Source organism: Coenobita brevimanus, chromosome 67 (assembly GCF_032717465.1).
Source record: "Coenobita brevimanus isolate Jiangsu-jjx chromosome 67, ASM3271746v2, whole genome shotgun sequence".
In the NCBI taxonomy this organism is placed as follows: domain Eukaryota; kingdom Metazoa; phylum Arthropoda; class Malacostraca; order Decapoda; family Coenobitidae; genus Coenobita; species Coenobita brevimanus.
Window position 1 is genome coordinate 6,153,029 of NC_137020.1, and position 17,639 is coordinate 6,170,667.

Consider the following 17,639-nt stretch of genomic DNA (forward strand, 5'->3'; position numbering starts at 1 on the left):
CTTTAGTAATACCATAATGAAGTAGCTGAAGAGATAAAAATAATACCAAAGAAACACAGCGATATATGTTTATTGTTGACTTATAATTAAAATATTGACCATTTGATTAAGCTCGTACACTATATTTTCATCTTTCTGGGTCGTGGGCGTTCCCAATCGTCACATCGCGGGGAAATAAGGGACGTCTGTCCCATATTTACTTTTTCCCCCGCGCGCGCGCGTGCGTGCGTGTGTGTGTGTGTGTGTGTGTGTGTGTGTGTGTGTTATCAAAATAGGAAAAACAGTTTCAGCTGATTTTAACCGGATTTGGTGGAGAGATGGAAGGAGAACCCATAAAGAAACCGTTTGTTTTTCAGAACAATAGGTCAGAAGTCAAGATCACAGAGCTAGGTCAACCGTCGACCTAGCAAAATTAACTTAAGTGGTTATGCACTTCCGACACAATTTTGGTAAATGATTAAAGATAGCAGCAGATACATGTGATTCAACTGTGAGAACAATCGGTTAAAGGTCGAATACACAGGACATGAGCAAAATTTGACCCGGGTGAGTGATTACTAACAATATAACTCGGTTTTCAACCGATTTCACTCAGACTTACTGGAACAGTTGATGGTCAGACAGAGTAGAGCTCTTGTTTTTTAGAACAATTGTTCAACAGTCAACGAGAAGGTCAACGCAAATAGTTTATTTACCGCTGTACACCGAACTTTGGAAAAGAGTTAAGGGTCAGCAAGGAAACTAGAAATCGATTTCTGAAAATAGTGCCAAAGGTTTTCAGCTCACAGGGAACAATCAGATTTTACCACTAAGTGGATAATAAAATATTTCAATTAGTTTTCATCCAGTTTTAACTAAACTTGTTGACATGTTAAGAGCCAGCTAAGGAGTAGCTTTATTGTTATTTGAGAACAGTACCGGTAGGCCAAAGGTCAAGGTTAAATTTTAAGGTCAACTTGAACAGTTTTTAGGCAATTTGCACAAAAATTTTGGAAAAGGTTAACAGTTAGAGAATTACGGTGGGATTCAGGTTTGAGAGTAGTGAGTCAAAAGCCAGTGTCATAGGGAGAGGTCAAATTTCACGGACTGGACAAAATAAGCAGTTCTGATCCACTGAGAACACAAGTTTGTTAAGAGTTATACAAGAACTATTTCGATTCTGAAAGTAATCTGCTAAAAGTCAATGTCACAGGGTAAATTCAAATATGCGGCCCTTAAATCAGGTGATGGATGCTAGTGTTGCACTTTCTAAGTGCTTCTTTTTTATCACCTGTTCATCATTAATATTTATCTGTCTATCGATATGTCTATCTATCTATCTATCTATATACTGTATATATAGATAGATAGATATGTAGAGCCTTTGTGGTACAGTGGTAGAGTGTGTGTTTTCGAACACGGGAGAACGAGGGTTCACGCCCCGCTAGGGTAATAAACTTTGGGAGTGTTCACCTGGTCACGTAATACTTTGACAGACGTCAGGTGTGCTGTGGCTGAACCAGTGTCGCATACTATAAAGTAGGATTGCACCCAGTCGGCTTGCGGGGGTGATAACACACGGTTCACAGACTACACACACATCCAAAGCCACTCCAGTATTACAGTCACCCTTACAAGCACCTTTCACCCTACACACAATGTCCACCAGACAGCCTAAACCACTTGGTAGAGATGTATAGGCTGCATCTGTCCTGCTGTGAACTTTCAACAGTTGATTATATATATATATATATATATATATATATATATATATATATATATATATATATATATATTTCCAGGGGCAGGATCCCTCTGCTACCTGGCGCGTCCCTGGGTGGCGGATAGAGGAAGGCCTTGTAGATATACGAGGTACCGTCTTAGACGGCGCGGATCATGGGACCCCCTATAGATATATAGGGCTCCACTGAATATAACGAATAAAGTGACACAAAAATTACATCTCATAAGAAACTATGTGGCAGGAAGGTGAGATTATTTGCCACAATCCTCCCAACCAAGCATGAGTTCAATTGCAAATGATTTGACGGGCGTTCCTGTTGGATCATCGTCCACTAAAGGTCCAACCGCACTGCCTCCTGTGCTTACGGGCAGTGTGCCACCGAAAGTGAGTAGGCACTATGTTGGAAAATTAGGCTCTTGGGGATTAAACAAATTGAAATCCATGACGACCTATGCATACAGTGTAAGAAGCCTCGCAGAAGAGTACAAACTTGATAACCCAGTGACTGAACTGGAAAACATTAGCTGGGATATTGTAGGTTTTAGTGAGATCCACAGAAAGGAAAAAAAAGTAATTCAGCTCGAAGACAGCAAACACCTATTATACTACAGAGGAAGAGAAAATGAAAGAGTTAGTGGTGTAGGATTTCTAATTAACAGAAATCTTGCTGACAACGTTGTTAAATTCAGCAGTGTATCTGACAGAGCAGCATTTGTTGTCATTAGACTGTGCAACAGATATAACCTGAAAGTAATACAAGTATATGCACCAACTTCTCAAAGCCCAGATGAAGAAACAGAAACATTCTATGATGATATCTCCCAGATTATGGAAGAAGAAAAGACAACATATACTATACTCATGGGAGACTTCAATGCAAAAGTTGGGAAGTCGAAAAATGGAGAAGCATGTATGGGAAATTTTGGAGTGGGAGAAAGGAATGAAAGAGGAGAAATGTCGGTAAATTTTGCTGAAATGTTTAACATGAGAATAATGAACACATTCTTCCACAAAAGAACAGGGAGAAAGTGGACCTGGAGAAGCCCAAATGGAGAAACAAAGAATGAAACTGACTTCATTATAGCAGATAAAAATAACACGATCACAAATGTCACAGTTATCAACAAAGTAAATATAGGCAGTGATCACAGAATGGTGGGTTGCACAGCCAGATTCAATTTCAGAAGTGAAAGAAAGAAGATGATTAAAGATTAAAAGATATGCCCAACAATAGTAAACGAAAACAATGCAGCCTTTCAGTTGGAAATAAGGAACAGATTTCAGGCTCTAAGTAATACTGAGTGTGACATTGATGAGCTGAATGACAGACTAACAAAAGTGCTAAGAGAATCAGCGGAGGTAGTAGGAAAACCTAATATAACCAAAGCCTAGAAATATTCAGAAAATATACTCAAGCTTATGAAAAAACGAAAGGAAATGAAAGTAAAAACAAAGAAAGACGAAATAGAACGAGCGGAATTAAATAAGCTTATCAACAAAAGACAAAGAGAAGAAAAAAGAAACAGAAACATGGATCAGATCAAAGAAACCATCAAAAATGGAAAAAGTCTGAAAGAGGTCTGAAGTAAAATGGCACTATGAAAGCAACAAATGACATCACTGAAAGAAAAAAACAGTGAAATCATTATATGCAGAGATAAGATGGTGATGCAAGTTGAAGAATTTTACAAAGAACTGTATGCATCAAAGACAGTAGTAGCAATAGCTTACTTTTTAGTTGACACAAGTGAAATACCTGAGGTAACACCAGATGAAGTAAATATTTGTCTCAAAAATATGAAAAGAGGGAAGGCTCTGGGAGAAGATGGAATAGTAACAGATTTACTGTTGGATGCAGGAGTAGAAGTACAAAATAGGCTTGCTCACTTATTTAACCACTGTATAAAACAGAAAAAAATTCCTAAAACATGGTGTAATGCAATAGTTATTTTACCCTACAAAAAGGTGACTTAAAGATCTTAGTAGCTATTGACCCATAAGCTTATTATCAGTCATATACAAACTCTTCACTAAAGTCCTTACGAACAGAATAACAACAATTTTGGAGGAAAACCAACCTCGTGAACAGGCAGGATTCCGAAGCGGGTATTCGACCACTGATCATCTACACACAATGAACCAGCTAATTGAGAAAACTACAGAATATAATAAACCACTGTGCTTAGGTTTTGCTGATTATGAAAAGGCTTTTGATTCAGCGGACCACATAGCAATTATAAATTAATTGCGAGAACAAGGAGTGAATGAGAACATTGTAAAACTGGTCGAAAAGGTATATAAAGAGGGAACTGCTACAGTTAAATTACATAATGACTCGGAAAAAATTAAAATTGAGAAGGGTGTGCGTCAAGGAGATACAATTTCACCAAAATTACTTACAGTATGCCTAGAAAGTGTTTTCAGAAAGCTAGACTGGGAAAACAAAGGAGTGAACAAATATGGAGAAAAGCTAAACCATTTAAGATTTGCAGATGACATTGTCCTAATCTCAGAAACAGCGAAGGCACTTCAAGAAATGTTAAATGACCTGAACGGAGAAAGTCTGAAAGTAGGACTGAAGATAAACAAGAATAAAACTAAAGTAATGTTTAATCCACAAACACCAAAGAGCGTCATAATAATAAATGGAGAAATTCTTGAAGAAGGTGAGGAGTACAGCTACTGGGGACAAATACTAAGATTAACGAAAGATTGTGATAGCGAAATAAAAAGACACATTACAATTGGATGGAAAGCTTTCGGTAAACACAGAGACATTATGAAAAGTAGCTTGCCAGTTTGTATGAAACGAAAAGTATATAACGAATGCATAAATCCAGCTATGACATATGGTTGTGAGACCTGGAAACTGACAAAATCAATGGAAAATAAATTAATCCGTTCTCAGAGAACAATAGAAAGGTCAGTGTTGAGAATATCTTTACGAGACGGGAAGAGATCAACTTGGGTGAGAGAGCAGACTAAAGCCAAAGATATTATAGAGGTTATAAAAGAACAGAAATGGAGATGGGCAGGCCATATAGCAAGAATAAGGGATAACCGATGGAGCAAGAGGCTGACTGCCTGGACACCAAGAGATTGTAAGCGTAGCAAAAAATGGCCAGACAGGAGATGAAGAGATGAGATAGAAAAATTTGCAGGGAAAACGTGGCAAAGATTGGCTCAGTCAAGGAATTCGTGGAAAAAGTTGGGGGAGGCCTTTGTTCAGCAGTGGACATGTAATGGCTGATGATGATGATATATATATATATATATAAATATATATATATATATTGATATATATATATATATATATATATATATATATATATATATATAATATATGTTTCTAGAACCTGTGCTCTTCTCCTGAGGTTTGTACCACATGAATGGTACGCGATAATTACGGTATTTTTTAACATACTGTGAAGATATTACGATTTTATTTAGAGCAATGACTTTAGGATAGGGTATGAAACACATGGGACAAAAATCCCCCCAAAATTAGATTATATATATATATATATATATATATATATATATATATATATATATATATATATATATATAGAGTCTATTATGATGAGGCAGGGGTAAACCAGCTCTGCTGTCGGGCCCTGGTTTGGATGTCACTGATTGAACTGCGCAGTTGACTCATGTGTGGTGTGGTGCGGTGAGGATCTGTCCCTTCTCCCCTGTGGGGCTAAGATGCGATTGACTGTGTTTGAATGCATGAGTAAATGGGGAGTGTGTCGTCCTGTCTCGGCTACCTCCTTTTCCATGGGGGAAGCAGCCTAGGGATATATATAATATATACATATATATATATATATATATATATATATATATATATATATATATATATATATATATATATATATATATACCTAGGCTGCTTCCCCCAAGGAAAGAGAGGTAGCCGAGACAGGACGACACACTCCCCATTTACTCATCCATTCAAACACATTCATTCGCATCTTAGCCCCAAGGGGAGAACGGACAGATCCTCACCGCACCACACCGCACAAGGGTCAACTGCGCAATGCAATCAGAGACATCCGCAGCAGGGCCCGACAGCAGAGCTGGTATATATATATATATATATATATATAGATAGATAGATAGATAGATATAGATAGATAGATAGATATAGATATAGATATATAGATAGATAGATACAGATACATATATATACCGGTGTATATATATATATATATATATATATATATATATATATATATATATATATATATATATATATATATATATATATCAATTCAGTGAAGTATGGAATTTAAGCAAAATTCTGGGTTTTGTTAAAAATATATCAATTGGAGTTTTTAGTACAATGTTGGCCTCTGTTGGTTAGGTTAGCAGCGGGTGTGGCGTCCCCAGTCCTCTTGCACTGGGCTTGATCGCACATAGCGAGGCCGTTAAAACCCTCTTTTCAATGTGATGTTTTCAGTATCCTTTTGTAACTACAGACTGTTTTATTGAGCTTGGGAGAAATTTTCCGAATTTGGAGGTGAGCAATAGCCTTCATTAAACCCATGGCTATCAGGGGGCAACCATATGAGTAAATTATATATAGGTAAAATCTTCGGGTTGCAGCAAAGATGACAACAATTTCGTGCTCGGAGGAAAAGGTTAAGATGGTACTGTAGTATGTTCTTTCAGGTGCTCTAACTTATTCAGCCTCAGGTGAAGTTTCTTCGATACCATACTGTACAGACTTAGCTTTTTGACACGAATTTTCACCATGTGTTTCTCACCCTATTGCAGAGTACACATCAAAATGCCTCTCATACCCATGCACGAAAGACTGGGCGAATGAAGGTCACTACCAGAGGCTGAAATTGGTGTCCCTCGGCCCAAGGGATCATTTACCATTCAGGAATCACAAGACATGACTTGAACGTGTATAATTAAGTTGCCTACCTGTTTCAGACGTGTGCCAGCTGGCAAGTACGAACAAATATGTAGCAAAATAATCTATTATAGACTGAATTCCCTGAAGATAAACAGGACACATATGGTTATTATGTGTCACATGGGGAGTGTTCAGCACTCTATACCTAAGAAACAGTTTGAATTGCAGTGACATGAGCTCTATCACTTCTTTGCTTGAATAATCGTACCTAAATATTGGAATACTCTTATACTTTCTTAAGAACTATCCATCCCACGCTGATGCAGAAACTTCCAAAAATACTACCAGTAAGCTGATTAGATTTCTGTAATATTGGAGAAAAACTGGGTTGTTTGTTGACAGGCGATTGCTGTACTCATATACATGTAATGAACTACAGTTTGTCTGCCACTGAAGTTGTTACCCCGACCTCTACTATATGTGTGTGTTGCCACGCTTTCAGGTGTTGTGCATTTATAAGAAATAAGAAATTACTGCTACTTCCTCAGTACCGTGACATTTTTTAAGTTTTATTAATCATAAGAGAGACTTCAAACTATGAAGGGTTCGATGTCACCTTCGTTAACCCCTTCATTGCTAAAGGGCACACATAAACTGAAATGAAATTATCTGTTGATATTAAGATTACAGTACAAAAGATAATCTAAATGTTATTTAACAACTGATATTGCCTATGAAGGAATCTGCGTAGTCTTCACATGGTGTCTGGCGGTTTCGGTCATAATCATGACTGTTCTGTCTTCTCAGCTGGGGGGGAGTCAGCAGTGGGAGGTCTGTACATGATTTCTGGCAGACATTTCGGTCAATATTATGATTGCCCTTTCATTCCTTTTCTTTACTAGACGGGGAGGAGTCAGCAGCAGCTGTACAAAGTGGGTGTGATGCGGTGAGGGTCAATGTTGTGGCAGTTCTGCCCTGCGTGGGGACGGTTGTGGTATGGACGTGTACCAGGGCTGTGTGGACGTGGCTGGGTGTGGTGTGGGCGTGGCTAGGCGTGATGTTTACTACCCCATACTGTCCCTCACTTGCACATCCAGCTTCCCTCGATACCCAACCTTCTTGAGGGTCTCAGGTGAGGCTCTACTCTGGCTGGGGTATACATAACTTGCAAGTGTGCTTTATAATCAGCATGAGAGCGTAAATACGGTGCATTCTGGTCCCTACATCTCATTACATGGAATATAATGTTAGTTCCACGTTGCGCAGAGGTTAAGTAGGTAAATGTTTGTGGCATTCTCCTATTTCTTTCTCCTAATCCATGCTTGGTTAATATTAATAATGTGTTTAACTCCGCTTTCCAGGTGATGTGTGGTGGCCAGGCGTGCTAATCCTCCTGCTCTCCCATCTTCCTTCCACGACCCCAGGTAAGACCCTCTCCCTCCCTGCCTCCAGATGTTCAAGTTGATACTCCAGTTTCTCCTATTCTCACTGAAGCTGATTATTAGGAAAGTTTATATTGTTACTATTGTGCTTTATATTATAGCAGATTATTACACTGATATATATCATAGATAGAAGACATGTTTCTTGCACTAGGCTGTGAAAGCACTAGTGCTAAGTTAAATCGCGAAGTTGTAAATAAGTTGTAAGTTATTGGAGTATCCTTGCAGTTATTGCATGTCCTTGCTGACATAATTATAAAACTTCATAGAACTGTTTCCTGCTGACAATGAAATTCTTAGTACCTGATATCCAGGAATTTGTTTTGACATTATACATTTAGACTTTGTTGTATTTTAATTACCCGTCCCCGCCCCAAAGGGGATTGGGGACTGGTGTTGTTTTCACTCGGTTTGTCTGTCTGTCTGTCTCTCTGTTAACAACTTTATGCGAAAATTACTGGTGCGATGACTAAAATTACCGGCATGATGGACTATGACCCTCTGATCACCTGATTAAATTTGGGGCCAAAATGGGGAAAGGCCCAGGCTGTGTGCCCCCAGACTAAGAAAAAAGGAAAAAAAATATATTTTTTTTTTTTGCCATAGCTCATTTTAAATTCGTCATATCAATATGAAACCAAAGCCTAAAGGTGCATCTTTCAAATCTGCATCCAATAACATGCCTCAGTACGTCTAGGGGGTCACCCCCTCCAGATAGCGATAGGTGGTCAATATCAGGTGGGTCGAGCCTAAAATTTCATTTTTTTTTTACGTGTCCGACTCTGGGCATAGGTTTCACAGCCTGCTTTCAAGGCCCAGTAGTCCTCCTACATTCCATACACCTCTACATGCCACCACTTTGGCGCTAACACCCACCATCCATATTGAATACATGCTAGGACTGTCTCATACAGGACTCTTATACAGGACTGGTGTGTTGGTATTAGCTGGGGTATTTTTACATGTCGTCGGGTCTTTTGGTAGATTAGTAAAGTCAGCTTTTTATGAATTCAAATCCTTAAACTGTTTCCTGCCCCAGCGGGGATTTGAACCTGGTTCCGGTAGGACTGCAGGCCATGGACATATAATCGTTAATTTTCACCCGATATACTCCAAATTTGATGTGAATTGTTTGACTAGATATCCTGTTGTGTTTATAAGTCAGCACTAAAATGACTGCCGGGGACGGATTTGCTGTGCCTTGGCACCGCTTCTTGTTATCATATTAATGTTGAAACAATTTGCGTTAATAACACAAAGAATGGATTATTATGGCGTAATAGGGTAAATTAATCACTTAAGAGGAGACTTTAAGAAATCTCATAAGCAGACAAGAATATAGCACATAACACCACTGTACTAATTCATCCCTAATGCTTGCGATACTGCACTTTAAAAAAGTATATTAAAGACAGGTGATACGCATCGATTGGCCACGTAGGCAGTTTGCTGAAAAGTTCTGGATATTCTGAAGAGTTTAGGAACACTGGCAATGGAAGAAATAAAAGATGAAGATCATTGACGAACAAGAAGTTTAATTCTCTTTACTGCCACTTGTCTCCCTAGAAGCTAAATGAAATCTTATGGCGGTAACAAAAATAAAAACAATATGCTGTTGTGATTAAGTTATTAAAGTAGGGGGCGTTTGAGAGAGTGGTGCTTCATGAGAGAATGGGTTGTCATAAGATAGGGACAGGAACGTTTGGATATCGTACTGACGTGGACATAGCTCTAACGATACAGCATCAGACAAATAATGGACAGATATTTGGAAATAGCTCATTTCACTGTATATGCTTATCTGAGCCAAGGAGAAGTATCAATGACGAGCAAGCTACTGGCCATTGGCTTATTGAATAAGAATTTCATTATGGAGAAAACAAGGGTACAAACTCTTATCTAGTGTAAACTATGGGTTTCATATGCAGCACTCTCCGCGATGCCAAAGGGAAACGTATTTTTGTTCTGTAAAATCGATCCATCTATCCTCGTATTTATAGCCAGATACCTTGATCCACGAATGATTGGCCAAGGTCAAGCAGCTTCCGTGTCACCGTGTTCTTCGTCATCAGGCTGCCCTCCCCTCAACTCAAACCACCCTTGTTTGTCATCGGTCTGCCCACGCTTCAGTTCAAACCAGCCTTGTTGTATTCCTCTCCTCTCCATCCCTCCACCTCATCCTCAGTGTCCCGGTCCACCCAACATACAGCGCTCTCCTATATAGGCTTTCATTCTCCATCTTCTCCTCACAACATAACCATTTCTAATTACATATTTGAGCTCAGCCATAGCAACACCACAAATTAAAGTATTCACTTACTGTATTTTCCACAAGCACAGATGCTTTCCTCCCTCAGTAATATACTCTTATCAGTATTCAAAAATATCCCCTCGTTTACTGATATTCTGAGGATCTTCCTTATTTCTGTCTGTCTATTCAATCATATGCTTTCTCAAGGTACATACAGGCACCATGCAAGTTCTTTTCTTTCCCTAAATATTGTTCTGTTATACATCATAAAGAAAATATCTGATCTACGCCCACTCCCGCGCGGATAATCCCATTCAACTTCTCCAACCACTTTTTCGGCTCTCACCCTCTGTTTCCCCCGTCCGCTCATACAAGAGAGCTGTTATACCCGACTTACAGTTCTCTGGCACTCTCCCATCTTTCCAGACTAATCTGCAAGCTTTCCAGATCCAGCCAATCACTATCTCCCCTTCACAGTTAAATCTTTTACCGAGTGCCTACCTGTGCCATCTGGTTTCCAAGGATTGCTCCATGATTCCCTGCGAATGTGCGGTTCTGCAGAAATGTTTGGGACGTTGAGTCTTTAGTCTCTTCATCATTTTCGTTTAGAACATTCCTCCATTCATAGAGGCACCATCCCAGTATATACAGTCAGTTTGAAGGCAGACACTAGTATCAGGTTTAGGTGGTGTTCCAAAATTTTATGAGGGGAGGAAGTCTTCCTCTAGATGCCTCTGTTTTTCGTCCAGAATGAACTACCTTCATTATAGCCCTTTATCCGATTTTAGCACACAGAGAAACTTCCTTGGCGGTTTTAGTGATTCAGAGTGTTCTGTTGACCTTTGAGTGTTTTAATTCGGCTCTTCCTCCGGTCCATGCCGTTTGCAAGAGGCTTTCCATGATTCAGCGCCGAGGTAAACTAATTCACTCTTGTTGGGTTCCTGCTCATATAGGTGTGGAATGCAGTGAGAGGACGATTACATTAGCTGAAGCTGTGTCTTCTCGACAATCCTCTGCCATCTACCCACTTTCTATTACTGATATGACTCCTTCCGTAAAATCTGTTGTTCTTCCCTATTGACAAGGGCAGTGAAACGTTGATATTAATATTAAATAAAAGACTTCTCAGAGAGTGGTGTCGCTAAGGGTTCGCGCCTCCATTCCTGGAAGATAGGAGGTGACTGTTGCCCGACGTTGCATTGGGCACTCACGGGTTACTTATTGGTTCTGATGTGTGATGGGACTCAGCCGTATTGTGATGACTGCTTGTTTCTCCTTACTGTCTGTCACTTGCTGGTCGAGTGTCCAAGTCTTGGAGACCTGCATCAGAGGTTTCTCCTCAGCCACAGGGGGGTAGTGTTAACTGTCTTCCACACTTGGAGGAACCTATGGCTATCCAGCTAACATTTTTCATAGCTGATTGATTAAAAAAAAATATATATATATATATATATATATATATATATATATATATATATATATATATATATATATATGTTCTTTATTTTTGCAGACAGATATTGTTTTTTTCTTGTATACTGATTTTAGTTTATTTTTTATTTTTTCGGCGTCATATGATTGAGTCGTGGCAGTGCCAAGTTATTACTTAACAATTCAGTCAACTCATGCCACATCTTCCATCAATCCCTAGTGTTTATTTTTTTTTTATTCTGACCTCTCAGTGCCGCACATCATTCCATCCTACTAATCCTTTCCATCCTTCTCGTCTCCCATCATCTCACACCCATTCCTTTACCAATTATAATAGCTTTTCTTGTTCCCTGAAAAGGTCATCAAAATCCTCTCTCCATTTGATCATTACCTCGCTACTCCGCCAGGATTCAATAATTTTCTGCTTTCACCCCTATCCTTCCTCCCCTACCACTCACTTTTACTTTCGTGACTTTTTTTAAACAGTCTCCTATACTTTTCTCCATTATGAGCTCAGGCATCTTTCAGAGTTATTCATCTTCTCTTTATATGTCTCACTTACCTCTTCTCAACATGCAGTTATCTCTTCCTCCTATCAATATCCTCAGCATCTCTCGTTCTCTTTGTGATGGGATCTACATAAGCCTGCATTGCCAGAAGCAGTCAGGGATCCTCTCTTTGGCTTAAGTTTAACCTGACCGCATGTGGAATGAGAGGGCCTGCGTTCGAATCCTGGCCAGTGCAGTCATTAATTTAGTAAGTCTCGTACGGTCTCCTTAGCAGCTGGCAGCGGTGTGCCACGTGAACACACTGTTGATTATATGACTCAGATGAGAAGGACTTCCGATCCGAGCTGCCAATGTCCTTGCCGTTGCACGGTGCGGGGACGGGCTCCGGGTTCTGCCACCAGCATCCTCAGTGATGGTCATGTGTCTGTGTCTGTGTGTGTGTGTGTGTGTGTACGTTCGACACTTATCAAATTAATCATGAAGGAAAGAAAAGAATAGTACTATGGGGCTTATATAAGCCTGCATTCCAAGTACACAACGAGGCTTCTCTCTTTTACTCAAACATAACGTGAGCGCATGTGGAGCGTGAGGGTCTGCATTCGAATCACCGTCAGTAGAGTGATAATTTAGTAAGTTTCAAACGGCCTTTACACCATCCAGCCACTGTATTCCTTCTCCATTACTCGTTTCACTTCCTCACTCCATGAAGCTATTTCATTCATTCCCATACCTCTCATAATCCCAGCATCAAAATAAATCTCAAATACGGCAAAAGCTTCTTTTGTGGACAGCTAACTCACTCCTCCATTTTTCTTGCATTACAGCACATCTATTATACTCACTAACAGTAGCATCTGGAGGCGATGAAAATATGTGGACGCTCTTACACAGCAGGGAGGACGCGAAATGAAAAAAAACATATATATTTTTTATATGATACGGAAATACTACGAAATGGGTGTGGGTTGATATAAAATTGTGATATCACGAACATTTAAAGTTTGTATAAGTTTATCTAAATAAAATTATATGGGAGGCCAGGCCCCGTCGCCTGATCAGAAATTTGTACTCGGCATCAAAAGTTCTGTCACGTCTCCTGCTCTTCTCATCGCGGGTTTTGAAAATTAGTGACATGAATCCAGAGTAACCAACACTTATCATTTGATGTGATCACAGATACAGACACTGACATCAGTGTCGGTTGCTGCTGATTCACCACACTATTTTTCATAGAGAATAGACAATTAGAAAAGAAACAGGAGAGGCGACAGGACTTTTGGTGTTGGCTGTACGTTATTGGCTGGCATTAGGGAAGGGAGATGATTTGGTGTTACAGCTCACATCAATATGTTTATTATCGTATATCTCTTTCTCACTGACATTCTAATATTTTCAAGCGTATCGTGTTGCAGATGATACAACACCTGATTTGTGGGAATGTATTAAATTAGAAGGTAAACTAGTTAAATAATTAATTAATAAAAAGGTTGGTGCATGGGTGGGGTGGTTAGGTGTCAAGTTATGGATCCCTATATAGGTAGCATACAATTAGGCGGCAAACATATTGCAGTAAATAGTACACTGTGCAGCATTTATGGCTTATTAACCACACTGCCCGTTCAGTCAGAGGATATCACTGATATATTATTTTTCCAGTTTTATAGATCTTTTTTTGAAACTCCAGGTGTTAGACATAGTTTTTGCTGACACCTCCACTACTTAAAGTCTTCTCTGTGATGACTACACGTCTGGGTGTAGGAAGAATAAGCTAACAGAATTCAAGGGATTAATATATTTTGTTTTTGCTCCCAACAGCTGGTCCATCCATCCATCCATCCGTCATCTAATCCAGTGTTGTCCTATGAGGAACGTAGGAGTCCGGGGCTAGGCAAGTTGGTCCTGACATTTAAGGTGAGAGTCACCAGCCTCACTCATCCCTGAGTGGCATTACGTGAGCAATAAACCCCAGCCATCCCTTGGATATAAACCTGCACAGGTTCAATCCGATTGGAGAGCCTTAATTGCCAGCTAAACCACCAGGTGCCCTAATTTGGTTATATGGTTGCCGCCCAGCGTAGTAAATGGTTTCCTGGTATACAGGACACCATTAGTCTTGCCATTCAGTGTAGTGTCACCCGTAGACAGAAGGAAGAGGAAAGAAAGACAGAAGAGGAAGGATGGAACGAAGGAAAGAAGAAAGGAAAAGACAGGCACCCGAGAGTAGCACTACATCGAGTGAGTGGATGGTGCTGGTAATCGACATAATCTCACCCCTTCCCATCTCATTCATCAACCCTGTCCCATCTCAGCTATCAGCCCAACCCTGATCCCCCTCACAATGAATATTTTACCTATCCCCAACACTCCTCCTCTACTATCAGCCCTACCCCACCCCACCCAACCCCACCTTTACCATCATTCCTGCCCCGCCCCGCCTTGACCAGTAACCTTATTCCTCCCCGCCCAATCTCGACTCTCAGACCTATCTCGCCCAGCCCCACCTCGACTAACAGTGATATTCAACCTCGCCCCATCTCAGCTACCAACCATACCTCGCCCTGCCCCATCTCAACTACCAGCCCTACCCTGCCCCACTCCGCCTCAACTAGTAGCCTTACTCCGCCCCGCCCCATCTCGACTATCAGCCCTATCCAGCCTCCGAGAGACCAGCGCCCCGCCCCACCAAGTCTCCCCGCCGGCGTTAGCCCGTGCCTTATTATTTTGTACATAGTGACAAATTCTTTCAATAATAAAAAAATATTTGAGTGATGCTAGTTTATTATCCTTACTGACAACACTGCAGCTGCAGTTCTGCTACCAGGGAATACTAGAAGGTTAATTCACCAAATCTCACCCTTGTACAGAAAAAGACAAAAGGTTTCCCAATATTCCACTGGATCTAAGTCACACATGCTTGTTCCTACATTTCTCCATGGAGAATCGTATTAATTATAGTCATCTCTGGGGAGTGCAAAATAACAAGCCTCTTCAGCATTATTCTGTAACTATCAGTGAACAATGGTGCAATTTTTTAATGATTTCATGCCTCTAGATTGGACCTGTCTTGTAATATTATGCAAAATTTGACTTTAAGTAATTATAATAACACTTGGAAACAAAAGCTTTTCATCGCTTCCCAAGGATGAAAATACCTGATTCTTACAGTACTTCTGTGCTGAATCCAAATATGTTTGTATATTTCCTTTATCAGGTGAGGATTGTGAGTGACATGCATTTTTTAATAATTCAAATATTTACGTACTTATTAAAATCTGAGAAAACGAAAAACTGTAGTTCAAAAAGTAGCTTTGTTTGATTTTCTGTGGTACTTTGCCTCACGAATGTCTAAGAGTCCAGCAGTGGTCAGCCAGTATGCTGGGACTCCAGTTTTCTTGGTAACGATTTTCCAAGTTAGAAAAGTCCTGAGAAAACACTAACCGAGATCATCGCTCACCACACCCAGGTTCTCTGAAAAAAAAAAAAAAAAAAAAAAGTCAAAGTGAGAGTTCAAATAATGAATCTTTAATCACATATTGCACCCCACTGCTTGGTATGGCTCAAGGTCACCCACCATTTCAGGATAGTTTTTGGCCTTGTGCTTTCCCAGAAAGTTTGTGCAGTCACTTCTGAAACTCTCAACTTAATTCAGCTTTCCTTCAAAACTCGCATCTCTTAACAATTCTCTGATCTGAGGGTCCACAAAAATAACCTCTATTCTTGGCACCACTGATCCGAGAATATATATTTCTCAAGCTTATGAATCCAGTTTGCATTTTATCCATCGCGTTATCAGACTTATTCATACGTCCAAGCTTGATGTGCAAAGGAGGAAAGTGTACTTTCTCAAGGTTAGTAAGGGGACTGTTCACAACATTTTTCTTGCCTGGAATAAGTGAGGCACTTTTGGCTAATCCTTCTGAATGTAGTAGTTTGCTTGTCCCTACTTTCCCATTCACATAGAAAATAACTGTACTTTGTGTAACCTAGCTCCAACCCTGGAAAAAGTGCGATGACCTTTTGTTCTCCACTGATATTCCACTTATGTTTCTTATACTGAACTTTTTCTTAAAGCAGCTTCACGTTGTTGTATAACTCTCATGTTTGCTGCACGTGCAAGAGGTATAGAAGGAAATTTATTTCCGATATGAAGAATGGCAGTTTTCAAGCTGACTTTGGAGGAGTAGGCTGTAGCACCAGTCGAGTAGGGCAGTACTCCCAAGATGGATGGAAAGATGATGACATGGAGAGCTGGAGCTCCCGTTTCATCAGCCCTCGGGACTAGGTCCCGACCATCCCCCTTTGCTGAACTTTTTCAGTGTCTCAGTAACACAGAGTAGGCCAGCATGCTCTCCAGTACAAGTTTCTCTATCAACACCAAACTACATGCACAGTACACACCACATTTCCATTTCCAAAATTTAAAAAAATAAAAAATAAAATGGCAGCACAACACCAGGCCTCGGAGTCCCCAGGGGGGGGGGGATCATAAATGCCCCCACCTTCCGCCCCTCTCCCGGTGACGACTCGAGCTGCCTGGAACCACTGTCTGACTCGCTTCTTCTTCATCTCTGCAACATTCGCGGACTTTCCTCTAACTTTCTCTTTGTTGAGCACCACCTCTCCTTCTCTAAACCTCACCTTCTTTTTCTAACTGAGACTCAGCTGTCTGAGGCAACTGACAGCAGACCCTTTTCTGTATCTTCATACTTTCTTAATACTCATTTCAAAGCCAAAGGTGGCTGTTGTGTATATATACTCAACGACTTATCTTGCTCTCGTGTTCCTGAACTCGATTCTTCTGAATTCTCTACACTCTGGCTTCGGCTTTCCTGTCATTCTCTGACTAAATATATCTGCGCTGTTTACTTATCTCCTAATTCTACTGACTGTCAAATATTCTTAGACTATCTTACTTCTACGATGGAGAGCATTCTATCCATTTCTCCTTTTCCTGAAATCTCCATTCTAGATGTCAATTGTCACCACCACCTTTGGCTCTCCTCTCCTTTCACTGATCCACCTGGTGAACAAGCCTACACCTTTTCTATCCTTAATGACCTAGAGCAGCTTGTACAGCACCCTACCCGTATCCCTGACCACATTGGAGAGAGCTCCAACATACTTGACCTCTTCCTTACAACTAATCCTTCTGCTTACACTGTTAATCATTTCTCTCCGTTGGGCTTCTCCGATCACAACCTTGTCACCTTAACCTTTCCTATCGATTTGGTACAGCCTGAGGACCCTCCAACGTTGTCTGTGGCACTCTGGAGCTGCGGATTGTGAGGCCCTCAGGCAGTACTTCTTTGATTTTCCATGGAATGATTATTGCTTCCATGGACGAGAGCCATCTGAATGTGCCTTGCGCATTAAGGAGGTTATTCTCTCAGGTGTGGAAGCATACATTCCTTCC

At 40.4% G+C, this 17,639-nt stretch overlaps 1 protein-coding gene across 1 annotated transcript in view; it reads left to right on the top strand.

The window, feature by feature from the left end:
* Positions 1-12,639, top strand: part of LOC145405500 (uncharacterized) — a 128,202-nt gene extending 115,563 nt beyond the window's left edge. The window contains exons 8-9 of the mRNA XM_080276848.1: positions 7,562-7,725; positions 12,548-12,639. Coding sequence (XP_080132974.1) covers positions 7,562-7,725; positions 12,548-12,639 — 256 coding nt within the window. The remainder of the gene's footprint in view (positions 1-7,561; positions 7,726-12,547) is intronic.
* Positions 12,640-17,639: the final 5,000 nt, after the last annotated feature.